The 27,361-nt window shown below is 49.0% G+C and overlaps 1 protein-coding gene across 1 annotated transcript; it reads right to left on the bottom strand.

The window, feature by feature from the left end:
- Positions 1-148: 148 nt before the first annotated feature.
- Positions 149-25,894, bottom strand: HNRNPUL1 (heterogeneous nuclear ribonucleoprotein U like 1). The gene is made up of 15 exons (XM_073641600.1): positions 25,687-25,894; positions 23,046-23,186; positions 22,098-22,242; positions 21,888-21,970; positions 20,658-20,797; positions 20,485-20,584; positions 20,021-20,133; positions 9,815-10,081; positions 9,608-9,730; positions 8,968-9,096; positions 8,705-8,873; positions 8,259-8,576; positions 7,722-7,921; positions 6,991-7,629; positions 149-905 (listed from the first exon to the last, which is right to left on the bottom strand). Exons 1-15 carry the CDS (start codon positions 25,760-25,762, stop codon positions 750-752), a joined length of 2,799 nt encoding a protein of 932 aa, XP_073497701.1. The 5' UTR covers positions 25,763-25,894; the 3' UTR covers positions 149-749.
- Positions 25,895-27,361: the final 1,467 nt, after the last annotated feature.

The following is a 27,361-nucleotide window of genomic DNA, read 5'->3' as shown; positions in this document are numbered from 1 at the left end:
CAATGGGGACAGTGATGACAATGTAAGTAAAGCGCGGCGGAATATGTTAGCGCTATATAAAAATAAAGATTATTATTATTAAAGGTGCAAATAAAAACCAGAACACTTTTTTTTCTTTCAAAATTCAATACTCACTTCCATCCAAATAAAATAACAAAAAAAAGGTTGAAAATGTCTGTAACACAGTAATGCGCAACGTAACTGACGGAAAGGAATATGGCAGCTGCTGCCGCTCGGCTAAGGACGTCCATGAAATGCATAAAACAGGAATAGTCTACAATAAAATAAAGACACTAAAAAGAAAAAAAAGTCAGAGCTGCGGGTGCAGCCGTGGGATCGAGCCTCCATGCAGACGTCAGGATTCTACACAAAATAAAAGTACAGAACAGAAAGGGGGGGGAGAAGAAAAAATAATCAGCGTTAAAAATCGGGGGGTGGTCTGCGGGCGGCTGCGCGGCTTACGGGCGTGGAATGCGAGCAGGAGAGAAGGGTCGGGGATTATGGTATTTTTTTTTTTCCTAAACAGTTACTAGCTAATAATAATCACTGTGTGTCACCTTCTTGTTGGACACGGTAATAATATACATGTATATAGTACTCTGTGCTAACAAGCCGGCGCTCCGGGCACGAGTGTCCACTAATTGGTTTCAGAAATCAGAAAAAGTAGGAAGTTTAATCCAATGTGGTTGAGGATCTTGATCAGTCCTGTTGTGAAACCAATACAAAATGTCACTTTTCCCCGTAGAGGCTCACGGGGCTCCTCCGTATTTGCCGGGCTGGTCGTATCCGCTGCCGCCGGCTCCGTAGTTCCACTGGCTCCATTGACCTTGACCCTGTGGTTGGCCAGGACTGGGGTTTGGGGCCTGTCCAGGGCTTTGGTACTGGCTCCATTGCTGACTGCCATACTTGGGAGAATAAAAAAATATATATAAATTAAATTACTCATACAATTCATTTACAATGGCGATCATTTAGCCCAGGGATGTCAAACACACAGAAGGCCAAAATTAAAAACCTGGACAAAGTCACGGACCAACCAGTATATAGTATAATGGGCCCCACACAGTCCTCCATACAGAATAATGGGCCCCACACAGTCCTCCATACAGAATAATGGGCCCACATAGTCCTCCATACAGAATAATGGGCCCCACACAGTCCTCCATACAGAATAATGGGCCCCACACAGTCCTCCATACAGAATAATGGCCCCACATAGTGCTCCATACAGAATAATGGGCCCCACACAGTGCTCCATACAGAATAATGGGCCCCACACAGTGCTCCATACAGAATAATGGGCCCCACACAGTCCTCCATACAGAATAATGGGCCCCACACAGTCCTCCATACAGAATAATGGGCCCCACACAGTCCTCCATACAGAATAATGGGCCCCACACAGTCCTCCATACAGAATAATGGGCCCCACACAGTCCTCCATACAGAATAATGGGCCCCACACAGTCCTCCATACAGAATAATGGGCCCCACATAGTCCTCCATACAGAATAATGGGCCCCACACAGTCCTCCATACAGAATAATGGGCCCCACAGTCCTCCATACAGAATAATGGGCCCCACACAGTCCTCCATACAGAATAATGGGCCCCACACAGTCCTCCACACAGAATAATGGGCTCCATACGGTATAATAGGCCCCACATAGTCCTCCATACAGAATAATGGGCCCCACACAGTCCTCCATACAGAATAATGGGCCCCACACAGTCCTCCATACAGAATAATGGGCCCCACACAGTCCTCCATACAGAATAATGGGCCCCACACAGTCCTCCATACAGAATAATGGGCCCCACACAGTCCTCCATACAGAATAATGGGCCCCACATAGTCCTCCATACAGAATAATGGGCCCCACATAGTCCTCCATACAGAATAATGGGCCCCACACAGTCCTCCATACAGAATAATGGGCCCCACACAGTCCTCCATACAGAATAATGGGCCCCACACAGTCCTCCATACAGAATAATGGGCCCCACACAGTCCTCCACACAGAATAATGGGCTCCATACGGTATAATAGGCCCCACATAGTCCTCCATACAGAATAATGGGCCCCACAAAGTCCTCCATACAGTATAATGGCCTCACATAATCTTCCATACAGAATAATGGGCCCCACACAGTCCTCCATACGGTATAATAGGCCCCACATAGTCCTCCATACAGAATAATGGGCCCCACAAAGTCCTCCATACGGTATAATGGGCCCCACATAGTCCTCCATACAGAATAATGGGCCCCACACAGTCCTCCATACGGTATAATGGGCCCCACATAGTCCTCCATACAGAATAATGGGCCCCACATAGTCCTCCATACAGAATAATGGGCCCCACACAGTCCTCCATACAGAATAATGGGCCCCACACAGTCCTCCATACAGAATAATGGGCCCCACACAGTCCTCCATACAGAATAATGGGCCCCACACAGTCCTCCATACAGAATAATGGGCCCCACACAGTCCTCCATACAGAATAATGGGCCCCACACAGTCCTCCATACAGAATAATGGGCCCCACATAGTCCTCCATACAGAATAATGGGCCCCACACAGTCCTCCATACAGAATAATGGGCCCCACAGTCCTCCATACAGAATAATGGGCCCCATACAGAATAATGGGCCCCACACAGTCCTCCACACAGAATAATGGGCTCCATACGGTATAATAGGCCCCACATAGTCCTCCATACAGAATAATGGGCCCCACACAGTCCTCCATACAGAATAATGGGCCCCACACAGTCCTCCATACAGAATAATGGGCCCCACACAGTCCTCCATACAGAATAATGGGCCCCACACAGTCCTCCATACAGAATAATGGGCCCCACACAGTCCTCCATACAGAATAATGGGCCCCACATAGTCCTCCATACAGAATAATGGGCCCCACATAGTCCTCCATACAGAATAATGGGCCCCACACAGTCCTCCATACAGAATAATGGGCCCCACACAGTCCTCCATACAGAATAATGGGCCCCACACAGTCCTCCACACAGAATAATGGGCTCCATACGGTATAATAGGCCCCACATAGTCCTCCATACAGAATAATGGGCCCCACAAAGTCCTCCATACAGTATAATGGCCTCACATAATCTTCCATACAGAATAATGGGCCCCACACAGTCCTCCATACGGTATAATAGGCCCCACATAGTCCTCCATACAGAATAATGGGCCCCACAAAGTCCTCCATACGGTATAATGGGCCCCACATAGTCCTCCATACAGAATAATGGGCCCCACACAGTCCTCCATACGGTATAATGGGCCCCACATAGTCCTCCATACAGAATAATGGGCCCCACATAGTCCTCCATACAGAATAATGGGCCCCACATAGTCCTCCATACAGAATAATGGCCCCACATAGTGCTCCATACAGTATAATGGCCCTACATAGGGGTGGTAGTTCTGGTGTCGTGGGCCAAATATAAATCACCCTGCGGGACAGATTTGGCCCACGAGCCAGAGTTTGACAAGTATGATTATCACCTTCCCAACATAAGATGCATTAATACATCCCCCTTCAGACAAGGTGGGTGCCATCTGTGTTTTACAGTAGCGACTAAAGCTAGCTCTGGTCACTACTGTTTAACCCCTTAAATGCCACGGGCAATCTCATCCCACTGTGTCCCAAGGTGCTAATGGGGAGTATTACAGTATATTGTACAAGCAAATTATCACAGATTTAAGTCCCCTAAAAACAAAAATAAAGCAATTTTCTTTTTTTTTAATATGTAATATATTTTTTATGAAAAAAAAACTTGCTTTATTTTTGTTTTTAGGGGACTTAAATCTGTGATAATTTGCTTGTACAATATACTGTAATACTCCCCATTAGCACCTTATATATAAACATTTTATATGTACATACATGTACACACCGTATTTTTCAGACTATAAGACACTTTTTTCCTCCAAAATTTTGGAGGAAAGTGGGAGCTGCGTCTTATAGTCTGAATACTAGCCATAGTATACACTATATACTGTGGGTGGTGGAGGGTGTAGGGGGAGCGGCAGCGGGGGATGAGCGGGGCACAGGAGTCAGGAGCCACCTGCTGCAGCCTACGCTGTGCCCGCTGCTTAAGAAAATGAATTTTCACTGCTCCCCACACCCATGGACGAGGAGAGCAATGAATATTCATTTTCCCTAATAGAGTGCACACTGTAGCTGCGGCACTGCTCCTGTCACAATCGGCCGTCAGTGTGCCTGCTATTAAAGCTCATGAATATTCACTACAACCCACTTCCATGGGTTATAGTGAATATTCATGCTCTTTAATAGCGGGCACACGTGACCGCCGATCGCGGCAGGAGCAGTGCCGCAGCTACAGTGTGCGCGCTATTAAGGAGAGTGAATGGTCACTGCTCCCCACGCACAGAGTCCCGGCGTGGGGAGCAGTGACTATTCCGGCACAGCATCTCAGTGTGAGGGCGCACGGCAGGGACACCATGCGCGGCTCACACTGTGAGAGTGTCGGCAGCTGAGCGGGACAGCGCTGGAGGAGAGAGGAGGGGAGTATAACTGTTTATCTTTGTGTGCGTAGTGTGATGGTGATCAGGGAGTGCCATGCATACCAGGATGGGGATGACGAGGTGCCATGCATACCAGGACGGGGATCAGGGGGTGCCATGCATACCAGGACGGGGATCAGGGGGTGCCATGCATACCAGGACGGGGATCAGGGGGTGCCATGCATACCAGGACGGGGATCAGGGGGTGCCATGCATACCAGGACGGGGATCAAGGGGTGCCATGCATACCAGGACGGGGATCAAGGGGTGCCATGCATACCAGGACGGGGATCAAGGGGTGCCATGCATACCAGGACGGGGATCAAGGGGTGCCATGCATACCAGGACGGGGATCAAGGGGTGCCATGCATACCAGGACGGGGATCAAGGGGTGCCATGCATACCAGGACGGGGATCAAGGGGTGCCATGCATACCAGGACGGGGATCAAGGGGTGCCATGCATACCAGGACGGGGATCAAGGGGTGCCATGCATACCAGGACGGGGATCAGGGGGTGCCATGCATACCAGGACGGGGATCAAGGGGTGTCATGCATACCAGGACGGGGATCAGAGGGTGCCATGCATACCAGGACGGGGATCAAGGGGTGCCATGCATACCAGGATGGGGATCAGGGGGTGTCATGCATACCAGGATGGGGATCAGGGGGTGTCATGCATACCAGGACGGGGATCAAGGGGTGCCATGCATACCAGGATGGGGATCAGGGGGTGTCATGCATACCAGGATGGGGATGAGGGTGCCATGCATACCAGGACGGGGATCAAGGGGTGCCATGCATACCAGGATGGGGATCAAGGTGTGCCATGCATACCAGGATGGGGATCAAGGGGTGCCATGCATACCAGGATGGGGATCAAGGGGTGCCATGCATACCAGGATGGGGATCAGAGGGTGCCATGCATACCAGGATGGGGATCAAGGGGTGCCATCAATACCAGGATGGGGATCAGGAAGGAGGGGAAATATATGCCAGGATGGGGGATATTAACAGAATTGGGGGCCTATCCTCCTATACCAGTGTCAGCAGCAGACCCCTCCCCCTTAAAAGGGAATCTGTCACCACTTTGGAGTTATCAGACCTCTACTATGGCCATACAGAGTATAGAAAAGTAAATCTATACTTACCTGTACGGCCCATAGCAGAGGTCTGATTGCAGAGAAAAGCACTTTAATCAATTCTATTTTGTACGGGCTTGGTGTCTGGGGGACAGGAAGCAATCCCCGCCTATGTGCTTATTATTCCCCCAAATCACCCCCGTCTCTCCATGCACTGCGCCGCAGATTTCTATTGCGCAGGTGTCGGGGGAGGGGAGGGTGTCACTGTCACTTTCCGGCGCCTGCACAATAGAACCCTGCGGCGCAGTGCATGGAGAGACGGGGGCTGGGACGTGCGAATATAATTAAGCATACAGGCTGGGATTTGGGGGAATAATAAGCACATAGGCGGGGATTGCTTCCCGTCCCCTGGACGCCAAGCCCGTACAAAATAGAATTGATTAAAGTGCTTTTCTCTTCAATCAGACCTCTGCTATGGGCCATACAGGTAAGTATAGATTTACTTTTCTATACCCTGTATAGCCATAGTAGAGGTCTGATAACTCCCAGGGGGTGACAGATTCCCTTTAACAGGGCATCATGACCACATTTTTTGCTTAATTTTTTTTCTATTTTCCTCCTCTAAAACCTGGTCTAGTGCATCTTATAGTCCAAAAAATACGGTATATATAAACCAAAATATTTAAGATTTTTTCTTTAATCTATTTCCGTACATTGGACTTTAGAGATCTGATGATTATTTACTTACTTTCTTTTTGGTTTGAAAAAAGTGGGGGTGAAGAGCGGAATCACTTTCCTCAATCCAAAAAGAAAGAAATTAAAAAGGAAAGTAAATATATAAAAATGGCAGTTTTTCCACCCACCCCTCCAAAAATGAAATAAAAGCTGTCAGAATGTTGTGTGTACCCGAAAATCGCCCTGACCTGGAGAATCAAGTTTCCTGATGAGCAGCATAAAAAAAAAAAAAAAAAAAACAACCCACGAGAAATCCCTCCAAAAAATGGCAGAATTGATTTTCTTTCACCATTTTTCCGCACTTTTCCCTCGGTTTTCAATAATTTTTGGACTTTTTCAATTTAAAAAAAGGCAAGGAAAGTCTGTCTGCTGTGTATTGATCCCTCCCACACCTCCGTCTTTCAGAACAATACATAACATTATGGTGTCAATCAGAAGTACAGCCACATCAAGCCCTCGTGCGGTTATATCAGCCCTCGTGCGGTTATATCAACAAGATGCTAAAAAGAAGTTATGACTTGAAAGAAGGGGAGGAAAAAAAATGATGATGTTGCTAAAACAAAAATTGGCCAATATCTTTTGTGCGTGTAAATGACAGGAGCGGATGCACTCACCGGTTGCTGGTACTGTTGACTGTAGCTCCCCTGACTGTAGGAGGACTGAGACGAGGAGGCGCTCTGGGGCGGAGGTTGGCTGTAGCCCTGGCTGTAGCTTTGTGCTCCACCTCCGTAGCTCTGACTGTTGCTATCGTAGCTTTGGCTGCTGTAACCGCCTCCGGCACCACCTTGGCTGTAGCCTCCGCTTCCTTGGCTGTAGCCTCCGCTGCTTCCAGGACTCTGGCTGTAACCTCCTCCACTGCCTCCTTGGTTATAGCCTCCTGCGCCTCCCTGCCCGTAGCCACCGCCACTTCCTCCACTTTGGCCGAAGCTACCGCCACTTCCTCCACTTTGGCCGAAGCTACCGCCACTTCCTCCACTTTGGCCGAAGCTACCGCCACTTCCTCCACTTTGGCCGAAGCTACCGCCACTTCCTCCACTTTGGCCGAAGCTACTGCCACTTCCTCCACTTTGGCCGAAGCTACTGCCACTTCCTCCTCCCCGGCTGTAGCCATCACCGCCGCCACCACCACCACCCTGGTTATAGCTACCCCCAGTGCCTCCACCTTGTCCATAATTTCCACCACCTCCAGACCCATAACTCCCACCCGTGCTGTATCCTCCAGCACTGCCGTATCCTCCTTGTCCGAAGTTTGACTGTTGAGAAACACAAAAAGACCAACAATGACCGACCTGCTGCATAGTAGTGGTCACATACTGACATGTGGTGGAGATATGACTATGTATACCTGTCCTTGACCATAGCTGCTTGCTCCACTATGAGGAGGGGGATTGGATAGACCACCACCATATCCGCCACCGCGGCTGCTGCCAGGACTGTAGCTGGATGCTTGACTATCGGAACCAAAGCCGCCTCGAGGCTCTGAACCATTATCCTGGGAGCTCCCGGACCACCGGCTTTGTGAATTGTTCCCTCCACGGTTAAATGCTGTATTAACGGACGAGACGAGCGTTAACCTGCGTGTTTTACCCCATAAATAACAGCAGATCTTTCTAGATCTCGTATTTAGCAGGATTCAGATTCTATATTCACAGCAGAGATTAACTGTTCGGTTCATTGCTGATGCTGCTGTGATCACAGGACCATTACTTAGCAAATTCCCGCTACACAAAGAAACTCTGCTGAAGATATTCAATAATATTTAGTACAAAATTACCCAACTTAAGGTAATCTTTAAGATCTTTTGCAGCAAGATCTATATTGTGGCCAAAGTGACAGTGTAGCCCCAGCCCATACGTTCAGGTTCACAACTAGTAATACTCACAACCGCCACCTCCAGGGCTGCCTCTGCTGTATCCACCGCCAGCGTTTCCACCACGACCTTGATAGCCTCCCCTGCTTCCACCAGGAGGGCCCCGGTTATCAAATCTCTGAAAATCACCACGTGGTGCTTCTCCCCTGCCGGCTCCTCCACCTCCAGGTGGTCCCCCGCTGCGGCCTCGGAATTTCTTTTCTGGGGGTGGCCCCGACCTCTTTCCTTCCTCGTTATAAGAGCGGATCAGCTTCTCTGCCTCCTCCTTCTGCAGCTCGATGAAGATTACCTCTTCTAAGAAGTCTCCGGGTTCAGGCAGAGTAAAATTTGCTGTAGACAGATTGGAAAAATTAGGAAAGTAAATTTTTTTTTTTTTATTACGTTATTTTTTTTAGGTGGCTAAATCAGCAAATAATGGGCAAATCTTCAAACCAATAGGTAGTAGCAGAATAATTCACCTTTCATCTCCAGCACAGCATGGTCGGGGACATCCTTTCCTTCCTCGTCGGTGCGCTTCACTATACGGTCGAGAAGATCCTCATCGGTTGGACAGATTACGATACCCTTGCGATGAAAGCCTTCAAATGGTCGCATCTTCCGGCGCTGGGCTGTGCCGTAGACGTTTGTCTGAAGAAGGAAGGAAGATGGGAGAAGTGGATATTTCCAAGAACTGTACCTAGATATATAGTGTAATCCCAACAGCCCTGTCCTCCCCTCTTACCTGATCCAGGATGTAGTTGCGCTTTCTACGGGCGGCTATCTGGATCAGCTGGTTCAGACACTTAGTTGCCTGCTGGATGAGGACGTCCCAGCGCCCGGCGTAGTTCCGCTGCCTCCGAAGACCCATAACCTGCAGGTTTATGATCAAAATAAATCTATGAAATCTCTAGATCTCTTACTTAGCAAGACCCCTTTAATCCCCTTCCGCTTTAAACTCCTAAGTCTTGCCGACAATTTCTTGATAGCAGCACTTATGGTGCATTGTCTGGGGGGGTGCACCCATCAGACCGCATTCCCAGTGACTACCGATGGTTTGCTCTGGCTGCCCGGGGTCTGCTGGAGGTCCCCCCGTTCCTTGCCATGCTAGGACTCCGGGGGACTGTGATTTTAGCTACATATTGCAATGCTGTATATAGTGAAGTATATAGTGTAAATGATCAGACGATCGCAGGGGACCTGAGAAAAAAAAAACGCTGCAATTTCCATTTATTTTTAGTAAGTAGGATAACTCCTTTAATGGTGTCACCAATGAAAGCTGAAGTCATTAGGATTACCACCAGTAAAGCATGGCAGCTTGCAAATGAAAATAACCAGGCGACCATCAGGGCATCTGGGTCAAGAAGAATCATTCGCCAGCTAACCTTCATCTTTTCCATAATAGTATTGGTCCCAAGGATGTTGTATTTCTTTCCTGGATTCCCCGCTGTGTGCTTCATTGCCCAGGTCGTCTTACCAGCTCCTGGTAGTCCCACCATCATTAAAATCTGAAAATACAGACATAATCACACAGTGTTGTGACTTTGAACTGGTGGTATCTCGCCCCAAAAACCCCACAGTCCAACCCTCACCTCACACTCCGCTTTGTTCTTGGGTGGTTCTGTTCCCCGTATTTTCTCAAAGTGTGGCACATGCTGTATGAACGTAAACCCTGGGGGACAACTACAGAAGGACTCGGCTCTTTGACCGAAATTAAACTCGACGCAGCAGTTCTTTACTAAAACATGAGGGAAGAAAGCCTGGTTCCCCGCAGAGCCCCTGCTGACACGGAAGGCTGTGCCGAAATAATGCCCATTCTTGGAGTATGAGATCTCGATGTCGCCACGAACTTCAAAGTCCTGCCGAGAGAAAAGCCAAGCAAAATTAAGAATGAAAACAAGAGAAATAACATGCAAAAATGATAAAAGGATGAAAGAACAGGATTTTGGATACTCACCGTAAAACCTCTCGTGAATGCTGCTGCCACTAGGCAAAAAAAAAATTACCTCTACCCCAGCAGTATATACCCATCAACTGGCACAAAGATAATCGTGAGAAAGCAGTAGGAGAAACAACGATAAAACCATAAACAGGCCCAAAAAAAGGCACAAACAAGGGAGGGTAATGTGTCCCCCAATGAAGGCTCCAAGAAAGAAGGATTTTTGTTATTCACCGTAAAATCTTTCTCCATCGGGGGACATAAGTAACCATAGGGCGCCCCAAGGGTGGAAACAGAAGAACATGCTGAGTTCAGGTCGGCCGACGGACAACCGCTGCTTGCAAAACTTACAACGAACTTTGGGGGATCACAAACAAGGCACCGGAGAGTCTGAAGGATGTCATCTTTGAGAGGTACAGACTTAAGGGCTTTGATCAGGTCCAGCATGTGGAGGAAATGTTCCAGGGGATAGCAAGGAGATTGGCAGAAAGAAGACAATATCCTCGTTGAGATGAAACGGAGAACTACCTTGGGGAGGAAGGAATGGGTCGTCTAATCACACTGTCTTGGTGGAGGACTAGGAAGGGAGAGCGTCGAGAGAACTGCCAATTCCAAGACTCACACCTGATAGAAGTGATCACAACCAAGAATGAAACATTCCAGGAAAGGAAAGAGTAAGTGATATCTTGAATGGGTTCGAAGGGAGGTCCCTGAGGGACACTCAAAAGACTAGGTTAAGGGAACCCTGTCACTAGTTGTTTTTTTTTTAGTATCCCAACAAATGCCACCACCTTTTTCTGCTGCTGTTATGCATTGTGAAAAAAAATGATTACATTGCCTCCCGACTCCCCCTGTACTCCTCAAAAATACCATCTGATTTGGTCCAGCGCTGTATTTAAATAAGGCTGGTCCGGTCCGACGGGAGTCCTCCTTGCAGCGTCTGTTTATTCTCTGCCCATCATTGAAGAGCATTTCGGGAGGGTGGCTGTGGATTTGGTTGGCCCGATGGCCACTCCCAGCTGCTCCGGGAAACACTTTATACTGACTGTAGTAGATTATGCCACCCGGTACCCGGAAGCCATGTCGTCCATTCGGGCCGACAAGGTGGCCACCGCCTTACTGGAGATTTTCATCCGAGTGGGGTTCCCCCAGGAAATGCTCACTGACTGGGGGAGCCAGTTCATATCACAGCTGATGGAGTCCCTCTGTAAACAAATACAGGTGCAACATCTAGTGACAAGCCCATACCACCCACAGACCAATAGCCTGTGCAAAAGGTTCAATGGCAGCCTGAAGCAGATGCTTAAGATGTTGGTCGCGACTGGGAGAGGTACCTCCCAAACCTGCTATTTGCCTACCAGGAGGTTCCACAGACCTCAACGGGGTTCTCCCCCTTTGAGCTCCTGTACAGCCGGTGTGTGCGGGGCGCACTGGCTCTGGTGAAGAAGGTCTGGGAAGGGAACTTAACCACCCCTGGAGTGTCAGTCATCGAATGTCAGGCGCGTCCGTGACAAAATGCAGGCCTTGGCGCAGCTGGTGCACGACAATATGATGCGAGCCCAGGCCAACCAGAAGCAATGGTATGACCAGAATGCTTGTGAGAGGACCCATCAGGTGGGCCAAAGGGTGTGGGTACTGATCCCCGTACCCTAGGACAAGCTTCAGGCAGCCTGGGAAGGCCCATACCTCGTGCACCAGCAGCTCAATGCCGTAACGTATCTGGTCACCCTGGACCTTGCCCAGGGAAGGCGAAAGGCCTTCCACGTAAACATGATGAAGGCCCATCATGAGCAGGAGGCCTGCGCTCTCCCCGTGTGCAACCTGCCAGAGGAGAGGGAGGCGGAGACCCTCCCGGACATGCTCGCCCAGGTTAGGGCGGGTGGGTAGGACCATCGAGGATGTGGAGGTTTGCCACCAGCAGTTGTCGGACCAAAGGTCCCAGCTGTGGGCAACCCTACACCCCTTCCGGATGTATTCAGCAAAAAGCCCGGAAGGACAGAGTCGGTCGTCAATCACGTGGACACCGGGGACCACCCCCCAATCCGGCGTTCAGCAGATTGGGTCTCTCTGGAGGTACAGCAGCACATGCGACAGGAGACTGACGAGATGCTGAAGCTGAGGGTCATCCAACCATCCAGCAGCGCTTGGGCCTCGCCTGTGGTCCTCGTCCCCAAGGACCAGATAACCCGATTCTGTGTGGACTACAGGGGGCTCAATGCTGTCACGGTCACCGATGCGTACCCAATGCCACGCATCGATGACCTGCTCGATCAGTTGGCCATCAAGTACCTGACCATCATGGATCTGAGCCGGGGTTATTGGCAGATTCTCCTGACCCCCGAGGCACGGGAACGCTCTGCCTTTATCACCCCATTCGGACTGTACAACTCCACGGTGATGCCATTCGGCATGAAGAATGCCCCTGCCACTTTACAGCGGATGGTCAACACACTGCTCAAGGGACTTGAAGGGTATGCGGCCGCATACCTGGATGACATTGCCATCTTCAGTCCCACCTGGGAGGATTACCTGGAGCATCTGGCGCAGGTGCTCGGGAGGATCCAACGGGCAGACTTGACCATTAAGCTGATAAAGTGCCAGCTGGATATGGGTGAGATCCACTACCTGGGACACCGGGTAGGTGTGGGAGCTCTAAAGCCAGAGCCTGGGAAGGTGGATGCCACAGCATCCTGGCCCACCCCCCAGGACCAAGAAACAGGTGGTGATGTCCCTCCTGGGCACCGCCGGGTACTATAGGAGGTTCGTCCCTCACTATACTAGCCTGGCGAAGCTCCTGACGGACCTCACCAAGAAACAGCTGCCCTCCGAAGTCGAATGGACAAATGACAGACGGCCTTCCGGGCGCTGAAGACCACCCTTTCTAGCTCCCAGATACTACAAGCAGCAGACTTCATGCGGCCGTTTGTAGTGCTGACCGACGTCAGTGACTTTGACCTTGGTGCTGTGCTCAGCCAGGTCGACACTACGGGCCATGAACGCACCTACTTTGTACCTGAGCCGGAAGCTCCTGCAGAGGGAGGTGGCCTATTCCATGATGGAGAAGGAATGTCTGGCAATTGTGTGAGCCCTGCAGCGTCTGCAGCCATACTTGTACGGAGGCTAATTAACCATGGAAACAGACCACAATCCCCTCAGCTGGTTATACACCGTATCCGTAACGAATGGGAGGTTTCTACGCTGGAGCTTCGCGCTCCAGAGTACCACTGCGCCACAAAAAAGGCCGTGACCATGGCAATGCTGACAGCTTATCCTGACAGGGGGAAGTTGCAGACGGGTGCGCGGGGGGAACACTGGGTGGTGCTGCGCCCTCTAAAGTGGGGAGGTGTGAAGAATATTGAGGACATAATCCCATGTCAATCATTGTGCCCTGTTTGGCAGGCGATTATACAGATCTACAGTGTACAGGTGTAACAGGATACCTTTGCAGCAAACAGAAGGGAGGGGGCTGAGGGACAATGAGTCACAAAACCCCCAACCCTGGAGCTGCCACAGGAAGACAACCAGGAGATCCAAGCCATGCGGTTCCCTTTGTGTCAGATACTATAATTCAATACCAAGTTATGAGAATACTGTGCATGTCCTAGTTAGTTATTCATAACCTAGATTTTCGAGATCCCAAGAGAATGGGGAATGTCACCATGGCTTCCAGCCCTGTCTAGCGCGTAGGGATGGAGAGATACAAGGCACAGCCTTTCGGAAACCCCTAAGGCCACTGTGTTTGGTCTCCGTGCATAGCAGAGGCCCATCTGGATCTGCTGACACAAGAACCGGCTTCCTAGGACGGTCCATTAAGGAAGTATAACCCATTTTAGTTTTTAGAGTTTGTAGCCGAGAGAGACTGAGGGAGATTTAGGTCCAGCCAGGGGGTAGTAAGGGGAGGGACCAGAGAGGTTAAGAGCTCCTGCAGCTAGAGCCCAGTGTCTTTTTCCCTGGGAGGTCGCGACAATACATTGTGTGGGAGAAGTCCTGCAACAAAGGGGACCATCAGCCTCCCATGTGGCAGCCCCTCCCCCGCAAGCCAGGCCTTCCATCTGACTGATAACTGACACTCAATATCTGCTTATCTCTTTTATACCACTACTATTGTTTTTGCATCTCTGACCAATATGTATGTATAACTCTTACGTATATAGTGTATTGTCTAGTGTGCCCTTAGGGGGATTAAATATATAATTTAACATTGGGCAGCTCTTTTATCTCGATCAATGAATCCTCAAAACCGTTGTTCGGCTTAATCCTCATGCTACTGGGGCGGGTTTCTGGCCTGATATAATTCCCGTTAACGGACCGAGGACTTATATCTAATAGAAAATGGTGGCAGCTCTACCAGGCCGACAAGGTTCTGCTTCACTGGAGCTAGTGAAGGGGCCTCTCAGGGGTGTGAGCGAGTGTGGTGCCACGTCAGTGGGAAGAGCGGTCTCACGGGAGTTCCAGTGGCCTCAGACTATGTCGGAAGAAGACACAAAAGGCTTGAATAGAAACTTGAGAAGCGCTCCTGAGTGGGGACAGGTACGATGACTCCTGCCCGGAGGAGAAAGAATCTGGGAGCTCCGAAGAGTCGAGACCCCTGAAAGGGGAGGCTGGTAAGAGACTTTTTGATGCCATTCAAAAGTCAGGCAGTTTGTCTGACGAGGTCCCGGATAGGATGCCCTGTCAAAGGAGGTTAGCCCAGGCGGAGACTGACTTGGCTACCTGTGTGGAAGCGAAGGTGGGACAGAGAAGCACTGCGGCCTCAAAGGCTGTTCACACACCCCATCACTTAGACTACTGTGTCTGTACTTGTTCTAATACTGGTTGGTGACTGGTTCATTTAGAATTATGTGAATACCCTTTTTATTACATTGATGGTTGACTGTACAATACAAGCAATTGTTACCATCCATCTTTCGTGTCTCCCCTATTTCCTCATAGATTGTAAGCTTGCGAGCAGGGTCCTCACTCCTCCTGGTATCTGTTGATTTATGTGATTATTGTTATTCTGTAATGTCTTTTATTGTCTGTACAAGTCCCCTCTAAAATGTAAAGTGCTGCGGAATATGTTGGCGCTATAAAAATAAAAATTATTATTATTATTATTGAAGGCGGACTTGGCTAGAACTTCAATGTGCTTATCGGTAGGATCATTACTGGAGGACCTCTCTGGGAGTGACAGGACAGTGTTGGCGGACAGACGAGAGACAGGCGGGTCCACGGCCGAGGATTCTGCTAATTTGTTAAGGAGGTCAGGCTTGAAAGGATAGAAGATATGAAACTGCTTCCTAACTGGGAAGAGCTTTTCCGGGTGCTCCCACTTTTCGTCAAACTCCTTGTGATTGGAAAATACCCAGGAAGAGGGTTTTACCTTTTTAAATGAGACAGTGATCCGGGGGAGGATATTCATCCTCTGACCTATTGGGTCTGATTGATGGCAGAGATGAGACTGTCAACCATGATGATTCTTGTCAAGATCAGGTGGGGCCACCTCAGGAGAGGAGAAGTGAGATACCGAGGTCATCCTGGAGGATGTGGAAGGTGAGGGGGATCCAGATGAGGAGCTGGAATGTGCCCGTCTTCCTGGACCTTGTCTGCGATCTGCCATGCTGAGGGTGCGGCTGGGTGCATGCGATTCGTCCCAAGGAACTATTGGAGCACTGGTGGCGGCTGGTAGGTCAGGCAAACACTCTAGGACCTTTAACAGGAACTGAGACACCTTGGTTAGGTCAGCTACAGATTGTGATATAGCAGCCCACTCTGGGGGAGGGTGTGTGCTCTCCTCCCAGGCGACTCCTGAGAAACCTGCCTGGTGGGGGTGCTGCAACCTAAGCAGAGGGCCGAGGCTTGACCTGTGGGCCAATTCGTTTGGCAGAGGACACAGGCATAGTGAAGGATTGTGGTGGGAGCGGCAGGTGAGAGACTTGATGGGTCTCTGCATAGGGAGTAGACTGGAGCCAAAGGACGAGTGCTGAGTCTACGAAAAAAAAACAGCCTGGACAGAGCCTACTCGGTCCTGGAGGACCTTCCTTGCAGGCACTGCACATCTCTGTAGGAGCGTGGAGCTGCGGCTGGAGCTGAGTGACCACGATGCTTAGTCCTGGAGCAGTGAGGAAAGAGGGGGTGCGGAGCCAGAAGAGACACGTTGAAAACTCGAGATGTGAAACGGAAACGAGCGCTCCCATAGGAGGAAAAGCGCGCTGATTGGATGGCGCGCACAAGGGGGCATGGCAGTGGTGTGGAGGCCTCGGAAAGCCAGGGACTACATTTTTTAAACAGAGAAACCGTCGCGTCTAATTTGAATGCACCGCAGGTTCAAAAAGGGCCTTACATCTGCGCTGGAGGTGATGAAATAAAAAACCTCCCCCATGTAATAGGAATCCAGGCATAATAAAGTATTTCTGTATAATAAAAAAACTTTTCTTATTTCTTCCATTCCTACTCCCCTATGATTCCTTGCTGATCTTGGAGAGCCCCCGTCACCATGAAGAGGGACTGTGGAAAGAAGAGGTACCTGTTCCGGACGTGGTCCCGATGACGGTATCAGAAGCCCCCAGGTGTGTGTCTTTGGAAAGGGTTCGTCCTCCTTCCCACTCTGTTGCAGAAGACTGTCAGCCCTGGATGGGGGTGACTACTGTCTTCTTCCCGGCTCCGCTCCCAGAGGAGTGGGTTGGGGAGGAAGGCAAGGACCGTCTGCCACGAGACACGCTTACAGTGTTGCAGGAGGTGGGGGGCGGGGTAGGATTCTGCCTCGCACACTAGAGAGGGTACACAATGTGGATCAAACCACTGTTCTCTCAGGTGGGAAATCAGGGTGAGAAGTTACACCCTGTTGCCCTGAACAAGAATCTGAAAACAACAAAAGGAAAAGTATTAATAACACATAAGGTGACCCAAGGAAGAAATGGGTCTGGGAGCAGACCCGTGTCCGCCTCCTTACTGACACCAAGCTAAAACAGATGAACTTTGTGCCAGTCAGTGGGTGTACCCTGCTGAGGAGTGCCAGCCTCCTACTTACAGCAGCATACACCCATGGCCCCTCGTGTCCCCCAAGGAAGCGATAAAGAAAAATCTCTCCCCAACAGTATGTCTGCTCAGTACTCTATGTGCTGGATACAGAAACGTGTGCTTGTGCCCACTATCAGACCCCATTAACTACCGATTCTGGAGATTGATGGGGGACCTGCATCTAGAAGACATTTGTGGCACATCCTCTGGATAGGCCTTATATGTCTATCACGAGAAATCCCCTTCAATTGCATGATCACCATTGTACGCTCATTAAGAGGACAGCTGTGCCACCTAACGCCCTCATGTATATGTGGCACCCCAGGAGTCTGGTTGCCACATTGGCATTGCCTTCTTCACAGGGGGTGATGCCATGCCTGGAAGCAAGGAAGGGGTCCCCTTATCAGGTAACACCAGCATCCAACACATTTCCTGGCTCCAGACCAGAAGGGGGAGCTCCAACCCGGTTTTAGGGGAGCTTCCCCTTTAAATTAGGGCCCAGAGGCGGGGGTTAGGAAAGTCAGCTGGAGATGGAGGAGAGTCAGTTGGGGACGGAGGAGAGTGAGAAAAAAGACGAGGGAGAACCTGGGGAGGGGAGCTGTGACCAAGCTCGTCCCAGAGAAAAGCGCCAGAAACTGGACAACGGAGTCCGTGGTTGCTCGGGTACTGAAGTCCCGGCAGCTAAATCCGGAGGGCAGGAGACTGCAGGGCTCCTGGCCCCACCAAACACCCGGCGGCTCAGCAGCATACTAGAGCCCGGAGCCGCCACGAAGGAGCAACACCTGAAAAAGGCTCAAGCTGTCTGCCATACGGGCTAGGATTTAACGATCACTCAGGAAAGAGGGCCGCAGCATAGCTTTAGGCAGCAGGCCAAAGAGGACAGCGCAGAAGGAAGGCCTACAACCCCACCTGGCGAGGTGGATCCCAAATTGCTTCTAGGCTGCCCGGATCTCCATTACCTTCTGTTACCAGTGCCTCGGTCTGCTCCAGCAAACCTCAAGTAAAGGTAGAGGAAACCACCATTCCTGTGTCGTCTGGTCATTATCTGCACCCTCAGTCCTGCACCCCAACATCCACAATCCCCTACATAAACCGTACCGGTAACCCTGGGGCCCCGCTCTTTCACCAGCGGCGGCCACCTATAGCCGCATACCACTGCTGGAGTCACGAAACTTTTCCCCTAAACTGTCCTTTTTATTAACCGCCCAGGGCCCCGAACCGGGTCATGCCCCCGTGACTATCCCAAGGAACCGACCGACCCGGTGGAGAGTACCCCACGGTTCTAGGGGGCGCGTCATATAGAAGTGTATCTGTTCTAAACAATGAGGGGAACCAGCTGCTGTCTGAACCCCACAGCGACTTATTTGCCATAGAAGAGGATCAGACTTGCCTACCGTCACAACTCTATACACATTAGATGTTCTGCCAAAGTCTAATGTGTACTGAAGCCTTTAGAGCTGTATTTGCAATTCTGCTGGTTTCTGATGGAAACAGCCCACAATTGTACAGGGTGGGCCATTTATATGGATACGCCTAAATTAAATGGGAATGGTTGGTGATATCAACTTCCAGTTTGTGGCACATTAGTATAAGGGAGGGGGAAAACTTTTCCAGATGGGTGGTGACCATGGCGGCCATTTTGAAGTCGGCCATTTTGGATCCAACTTTATTTTTTTCAATGGGAAGAGGGTCATGTGACACCTTAAACTTGAGAATTTCATAAGAAAAACAATGGTGTGCTTGGTTTTAATGTAACTTTATTCTTTCATGAGGTTTTTACAAGTTTATGACCACTTATAAAATGTGTTCAAAGTGCTGCCCATTGTGTTGGATTGTCAATGCAACCCTCTTCTCCCACTCTTGACACACTGATAGCAACACCGCAGAAGAAATGCCAGCACAGGCTTCCAGTATCCGTTGTTTCAGATGCTGCACATCTCGTATCTTGATGGTATGGTGTGGTATATGGGGTACAAAGATAGTGGGGTCATTCTTCATCAATGGAAACCCCAATGCCACTGGATATCTGAAATTGCTCCGTGATGATGTGTTGCCCTCTTTATGCACTGAAGATGGCACGTTCCCTGAGTTTTTCCAACAAGATGGTGCAGCACCACATTATGGGTGTCAGGTCCGAGCATTCCTACATGAACAGTTTCCTGGAAAGTGGATTGGTCGTCGTGGGCCAGTTGAATGGCCACCAAGGTCTCCCGATCTGACCCCTAGACTTTTATCTTTGGGGTCATCTGAAGGCAATTGTCTATGCTGTAAAGATAGGAGATGTGCAGCATCTGACACAAAGGATACTGGAAGCCTGTGCTAGCATTTCTTCTGCGGTGTTGCTATCAGTGTGACAAGAGTGGGAGAAGAGGGTTGCATTGACAATCCAACACAATGGGCAGCACTTTGAACACATTTTATAAGTGGTCATAAACTTGCAAAAATCTCATGAAAGAATAAAGTTACGTTAAAACCAAGCACCCCATTGTTTTTCTTATGAAATTCTCAATAAGTTTGATGTGTCACATGACCCTCTTCCCATTGAAAAAAAATAAAGTTGGATCCAAAATGGCTGCCATGGTCACCACCCATCTGGAAAAGTTTTCCCCCTCCCAAATACTAATGTGCCACAAACAGGATGTTGATATCGCCAACCATTCCCATTTAATTTAGGTGTATCCATATAAATGGCCCACCCTGTATATTGAATTTTCATTATTTTTGTTGAGTCCTGTCAATCAGGATATTTAATGCTAAAGGGATTGGAAAAAAAAAAACCCTCACAAAATACCACAAGTCTACAGACTATGTGACCTGCGATGTGTGCAAAAGGTAGAAGAAACGCTCCAAATCCACCTACAATGAAGCAGCCGATGACGTCGTTCTCTGCAAAGGACTCCCCGTAGTTCTCAAACTTGCTGTTGGTGGATTTCTTTGCCGTGCCCCCGTAGCCGTAAGAAAACATTTCCTCTCCTGTAAAATTCAGAAGGCAGGAATTTAGGAGGTATTCCTGTGAGAAACATGTGGAGGACCCCCCATTTATGACACCCCGGCCAATAATAGCACTTATGGGTGTGAGGAGGGGGGGGGGTCTCACCTCTGATGGAGGTGCATTAATAGTCTCATGTCAGAAGGACACTATGTAACGCCTGGTGGGCCCGTATATCCCCTGGCGTGCTGTAACCCTCCGACAGGCGCTGCACTGGGCATATCACCATCAGTTTTACACCGATGGGGATGGGGGGGGTTGCTTTGGAAGGAAGCAGCAGATACAGAGACACCACAGAAGCTCCTGGTCTCGTCAGTCCAGCCTGAATCCCTTACCTAACTGTGTACTGCACGTGTCCATGGACCATCCTACACGGACGACATGAGGATCCGGCTCGCTGGCAGGGAGATTCTCCACAGCGATTTCTTCTGTAATCTGAAGGAAAACTATAATTACTATGAATGTCCTCTGTCAGCCTGAGACAAGAGAATTTATCAAATAGTCTCACCTTCATCTCAAAACACACCCGTCCCTTGTTCACCCCATGTGTAGCCCGAGCTCCAGACCAGAGGTAAGCAAATCCCTGCGTGGTGAGCGGGAATCCCACCATGCGGTCTTTGCTGAGCTTGAAGTGCAGGTCGCTGTTATCTGGAAAAACACCAGGATGCAAGATAAGGACAAGTTCAGACCCCCAGTCTAATGTTTATGGGGCCTCCTTAATCTCCCCAGACAGATGATGTCAGGGAGCGAAGGATCAGGCACCTCTGATTTCCAGCAACCCATCCCCACTTAAAGGGATCAGTCAGTCGGTTTTTGCCATGTGATCTGATAGCAGCATGATGTGGGGACAGAGACCCTGATTCCAGCGATGTATCACTTAAGCTTACTGGGTGCAGCAGTTGAGATACAAACACAGATTTCTATGCTGCAGAGCTAGGAATGCTGAGCCCTGTGTAACCCCTCCCACACCACTGATTGGCTGTTTCCTGTGTACATGGACACAGGAAGCAGCCAATCAGTGCTGCGGGCGGGGTTACGCAGAGCAGGACGACTAGGAGGCACCAGGCCCCTGTAGTGATAATCTCCTGCTGATAAATCACTGGATTTTATTGAAACAATAACACAAAGGCTAGTAAGTGACATCACCAGAATCAGGGTCTCTGCCGCTACATCATGCTTCGCTAAGATTACATAGCAAAACATGTTGACAGATTCCCTTTGAAGGAACTTTCCTCCTATTTCTGGATACATTACTAAAAAAGCTACGTCCACCTTCACAATTATTTTGCAAATTTTAAAGGTTTTTCTTATTTTTGTCTACAGCTCCTATGAAGACAGATGTTTCCTTAGCTACACAGACCACAAACAGACCTATATAGTCTGATCCTCTTTATAGCCACAGTCCTGCCCCTGATAGAGCTTCATGGGTCCGTCTTTCTCCGCTCCCAGCCTTAAAGAGGTTGTCCACTACTTTTACATTGATGACCTATCCTTAGGTTAAGGCATCAATGTCTGATCGGCCGGGGTCCGGCACCTGGTACCCCCAGCTGATCAGCTGTAACTAACTTGCAGCAGGCGCCACTGATAACAGCTCATTGGCGGGGGTACCGCGAGTTGGACCCTGGCCGATCAGACACTGATTAAAGTAGTGGACAACTTCTTTAAATGTTATATTGCTACATTTCTTCTATTCTGTACACCAACAACTAAGGGGGACACAACTTATCAGTTTACTTACAGTTATCCAGGACGACAACGCTCTCATCAAACACATCATCCTCGTCGTCACCACCTCCTCCGCGACCCTGCGGGGACCTGGTTCTGCACGACAGACATGTATATCACAGTCACATAGGATTGTATACCTATATATCGATTCTGAATCATGATGATGTAACTACAGGTCACCAGCAGGCAGTCATTATTGCAGTGACACACATCCATGTACCTCCTGTCATCTCGATGTTCATAGAAGCCTCTGCCTCGGTCATCAAATGATCGCTTGCGATTCGGGGCGGACTGTGGAGGACCCTGAGCGTTGGGACCCTTGTAGCCAGGTTCGGGCTCCTCCTGTTTAAATTCGTTCTTCAGCCCTGTGGATGGAAATGGAAAATCATTAGGATCTTAAAGAAATGTAACCGGAAAATGGCTTCTCCGTGCTGAAAAATTGCATGTGCTCTGATCCAAACTCCTATTGCCACCTATTACCGCACCCCTACCCTAATGTGACCACCTCAGCCTCCAGGATTATACTGTTAGGACGTTTAGATCCAACGTCCGGTCTTTAAAAAAACAAAAAACAAACTATAAACCAATACACGTAGTAAGAAAAATCTGAACATCACACATTCAGTTGGGTTCAATTAAATTGGTGCCAGGGCATGAGCTGCAGAAGCCATTGAGACCCTCACCAGTCGTTAAGATGAAGGGGCCGCAGTGCTCCTGTGTTGTGCCTGTGCAGGTGCCAATCACTATTCATTTGAATAAAGTAAGACATTCAATGGAGCTTGCCAAAATAAAAAACACCCTGACGCGCGTCTGAATTGAACCGCAGCCCAACCACTACATGAAGACATCCTCCCCTATAACTATATATAGTGTGGCCCCGTAGGATGTTAAGGTGCCCTATTACAGCCTGATAAAACTCGGGGTTGCACAACATGGCGAGATGTAGGATGTACTTTGCATTTTGATGTCTCCGTATTCCTCAAGATCTTTGTCTTCTGCCAAAGAATAGAACCCTCCAGCTGTTGCCCAAGTACAACTCCTAGCATGTCCTGACAGCTAGCAGATGATTAGAGTTATAGTTGTACCAGAATTCACAGCAATACCGCAGGTCAGAGCCCTGACGACATCCATAGAGCACTAAATCCAGAGCAATTAATAATTCATGTACCCATATCGTGCAGAGGCAGAGCTGGCTCCAGGGGGCGCCTTTCGTAAAGCAGGTCTCGCTCTTGTTTGATCTCCTGTCTGTGGGGTGGTGGGTAACCTCCACCCGGGGGGCTGTAATGATCTGGTGCATGGTGTCCATAATCTGGAACAAGAGAAGGCAGAAATCACATCCAGTATTCACTTTCCATCCACAAACAGTTAAGTGACAGCTGCAACCAATCAGTGACTACCAATTGGTAGAGTAGAGCAAAAAGTTTTGCTGGACCAGGAAAGTGCAAACTACTTGCAACATTACCTGCGCCTCATCCTATCAGTAGGCCACGTGACATTATTATGCTGTTGTGAGGTGCTCATGACAATGTGGGAGTCTACTAATAGGATGCCACAGGTAAAAGGAGGCTCACAGGACTCCTGCCTGGTGGCCATGGACTACCGATATTGCCACTGGCCTGGGACCCTGAAAATCTTTTCGCTCAACTCTACGGATCATGTTCCATTTTAGTATGAAGAAGACCGTCTCTTTGGTCTCGGTCAGATAATGTCCATATTAGCCGGACCGGCTGACCAATGTGTTTTCGGATAGCCATCTCTTCATATCAGCAGGACCAGCCAGCCAGCTGATGACTTAAAGGGGTTGTCCAACAAGCTTTATGCATACATGCCAACTAAACATGCGGGAGGCCAGACACGTCTAGTTGGAATGTGGCAGGGAGTATGCAAATCACATACTTGTGGCCACATGACCGCCTGCACCCAGAGAATCCTGACGAGTGGATTCACAAGTCTGCAGTCACATAGAACTACAAGCCTGGACAACCCCTTTAAGTCATCTTGGCTGAGCCCTATTTAATGTGTATGGCCAGCTCAAGAGGGGACTAGATCTGCTACACAGACATCATCAGGTACCACCTGGGGCCGTGTGTACTCTCAGGACATCATTTAGGGACGTCACCGCTCAGGCCTCCTCCTATATGAGAGCCTGGCAAGATGGCGGCATGAGGAGACGACCAAACGGGACAGATTTTACCAGCAGATTTTGAAGAGCTCAGGAGAAATCTGTGATGGAAAATGTTCTCTCTCAATGTTATAAATGACAAATTGCAACCAATCTGCTCTATAATATATACAACTTTTCCCCAGGTTTTAAACCCCCTTCCTGCTGTGTCCACCAATTTTTATGCTTTTGTTTTTTTCTTCCCCTTCAAGAGCCATAATTTTTTTTTTATTTTTCCATCCCCCATGGCCATATTACTTTTTTTTTTTTTTTTTTGCAAGTAAGAAGGTGTGGTTCACAGGCTACTTATGCAGAGCAGCCTAAAGACATGCCCCCGAGAATCATGTGAACCACACCCTCTTGTACACTAGCACTGAATATGAAGGTCCTTATATCTAGAACCGTACGGTGAATTAAAAAATGAAAAAAAAAAAACTCAACACTTAAGAGGAGCAGCGGGAAGAAAATGAGAGTAAAATCGGGTCCCTTGTCCTGGTTTCAGGTCTCTAGATTTTGCCTATATAAACCACCTTTTAGACCCTTTAATTGCGCTCTCGGCAATCACCGCCTCTCCAGCCTTGATTGACACCTCCTAAGTCATCCCCACGGTCTGATCGATTCTCACGCCTGCACAGCAGGGGACAAGAGCAGTGCAGGTGCCATCGGCGGGGTGGATGGCGTCAATCGAGGCGGGAGAGACGGCGATTAACGGGACCGTGGAGGCACCAAACGCAGTTCAGAGGGATACAAAGATGGCGGCGACGAGATCCAGCTACTATGGCAAACACATCTGTACCTTGGGATGGCGGAGCCAGGTGGGTGACACCTAGACGGATGCCTGCGCCTAATCTGGACTGCGCCACTCAAATTTCATTGTCTGACAGCAGCGCTTAAACAGCCGCGATCGGAGCTCACTCAGATTGCTGCTGTCAGAGGCCGGCACTGGCTGTAAAACACTCCTGCGCTCGCCCCAAATACCTGCACCCGCCTCTAGGAGGGATGTGTGCGCATCACGGTGTAGGAAGGGGTTAAAAGCGCACCCCCGGTGATGGCAAATCCCTGACGATCGGTGGGCTCGGACCTCCTGATAGTGAAGAGGACGCGGCATCAGTGTAGTATCATTTTTTCCTACATCCCGGCCTTTTTCCAGAGGCAGTGAGGGGATCCCAGGGGGTCAGACCCCCACCGATCATATAGCAGCAATCTGCCATTACTTTATGACACGGGAGTAGCCCTTTAAAGGGGTGGTGCACGACTGGATGGGGTGCCAAGGCTCCTACCCCCGCCGGACTGATACAGACAAGCAATATTTTTACCCCATAAGACCCCCTTAATACAATGGCCCCCTATGGGTGGCATAGCTGTCCATATATTGGATACACCGCTGCCGCCCGGATGTACAGGATAAAGCGGATCACCGGTGACTACGGTAACGATCCGCTCAGTGGGGATTCGTTTTTTTGTTAAAAAATGAACAATTCTTTTAAGACCTGGGGTCCCCCCGAAAAAAGAAACCGCAGTTAAGTCGCATCATGTGACCTGAATCATATGACAGTGAAATCAGGAGCCAGTGACACCCCATCAGCCGCCCCCCACAACCATCAGCAATAGCTTTGTGGTTGCCCCCATGCCTCAGCCCACCGCTTACATCGACTTTCCCCGTCCCTACGGAAATCCCTGGGAGGTCCGGGTGGGTATCCGCCTCGGTGGAAGTGATCCCCCATCCTCTTCTCTCAGCTCCCAGTAGCGCGGGTATCACTGGCAGGCGGGCGGACAAAATGGCGGCCCCTAACAACCCCCTCTCTCTATCTTCGCCGTCCACTCGCTTAGCAACGCCCTCTGGTGACAAACTACATCACATTTGTAAATTCAACCAATAGGATTCCTCATCCTGTGTCTTCGGATTCGCTGATTGGATAGAATTTAATGGGCGGCAACAACAACAACCAATTAGATTAGAGACCGCGTCTCCAATAACAGCGCCCGGAAAGAAGAGACGAGCGAGTCAGCCATCTTTGTCCACCCTAGGCTTCGCTAGCTATTGAGTTCTTTTGGAATATCAGCCATCTTGGTACTCTCAACATGCCGGTGCGTTTGTATAATGAAGTTGTAATTAAACAGTAATCACAATTTCCTCCAAATTATCACTAATTCCACATTGAAGTTGTAAGAATTGAGTCCCAGTTTGTTTACTGTGGTAACGTGTATCAATATTAGGAGCAGCAGGTCAATGGGCCTCATTGATCAAAATTAGTTGCCCATAGCAACCAATCAGCGCTGAGCTTTCATTTTATTAACAGCTCTGGTACAATGAAAATTGCAATCTGATTGGCTGCTATGGGACAGTTTTGATAAATTTGTCTCGCCGTGTGTCAGGAATTAACATATTGCGCCATTTTTTGCCATCAGTAGCTGAGGAGTTTTATTATTTTTGACGTGTAATGAAAAGTTGCAGAGCTGCATGTTATGTATGGTGGAAATATAAAATCTCTGAGTAGCAAAAAAATAGAGATTTTAGCAGTAGTCGTGCAAAAATGGCAATATGGCGCACAACATTTTTAGAATTTTTCTCTCTAATTTGGCCATTTTTATTGCTTTGAGCGGGAGAACGTGGCAATCATACTTGAATTCATAAGCCCCTGCAATATAAAAGAGATCAGCGGCGCTCTAAGCCAATGCTCAGGATTTAACATGGGAATATACAGTACAAACCAAAAGTTTGGACACACCTTCTCATTTAAAGATTTTTCTGTATTTTCATGACTTTGAAAATTGTACATTCACACTGAAGGCATCAAAACTATGAATTAACACATGTGGAATTATATACTTAACAAAAAAGTGTGAAACAACTGAAAATATGTCTTATATTCTAGGTTCTTCAAAGTAGCCACCTTTTGCTTTGATGACTGCTTTGCACACTCTTTGCATTCTCTTGATGAGCTTCAAGAGATAGTCACCGGAAATGGTTTTCACTTCACAGGTGTGCCCTGTCAGGTTTAATAAGTGGGATTTCTTGCCTTATAAATGGGGTTGGGACCATCAGTTGAGTTGTGCAGAAGTCTGGTGGATACACTGCTGATAGTCCTACTGAATAGACTGTTAGAATTTGTATTATGGCAAGAAAAAAGCAGCTAAGTAAAGAAAAACGAGTGGCCATCATTACTTTAAGAAATGAAGGTCAGTCAGTCCGAAAAATTGGGAAAACTTTGAATGTGTCCCCAAGTGCAGTTGCAAAAACCATCAAGCGCTACAAAGAAACTGTCTCACATGAGGACCGCCCCAGGAAAGGAAGACTAAGAGTCACCTCTGCTTCTGAGGAT

Source organism: Phyllobates terribilis, unplaced genomic scaffold (assembly GCF_046119375.1).
Source record: "Phyllobates terribilis strain yellow unplaced genomic scaffold, ASM4611937v1 Scaffold_7__3_contigs__length_470593459, whole genome shotgun sequence".
In the NCBI taxonomy this organism is placed as follows: Eukaryota; Metazoa; Chordata; class Amphibia; order Anura; family Dendrobatidae; genus Phyllobates; species Phyllobates terribilis.
Note: the sequence above shows the minus strand (reverse complement) of the source record. Positions and strands in the feature narration are given on the sequence as shown.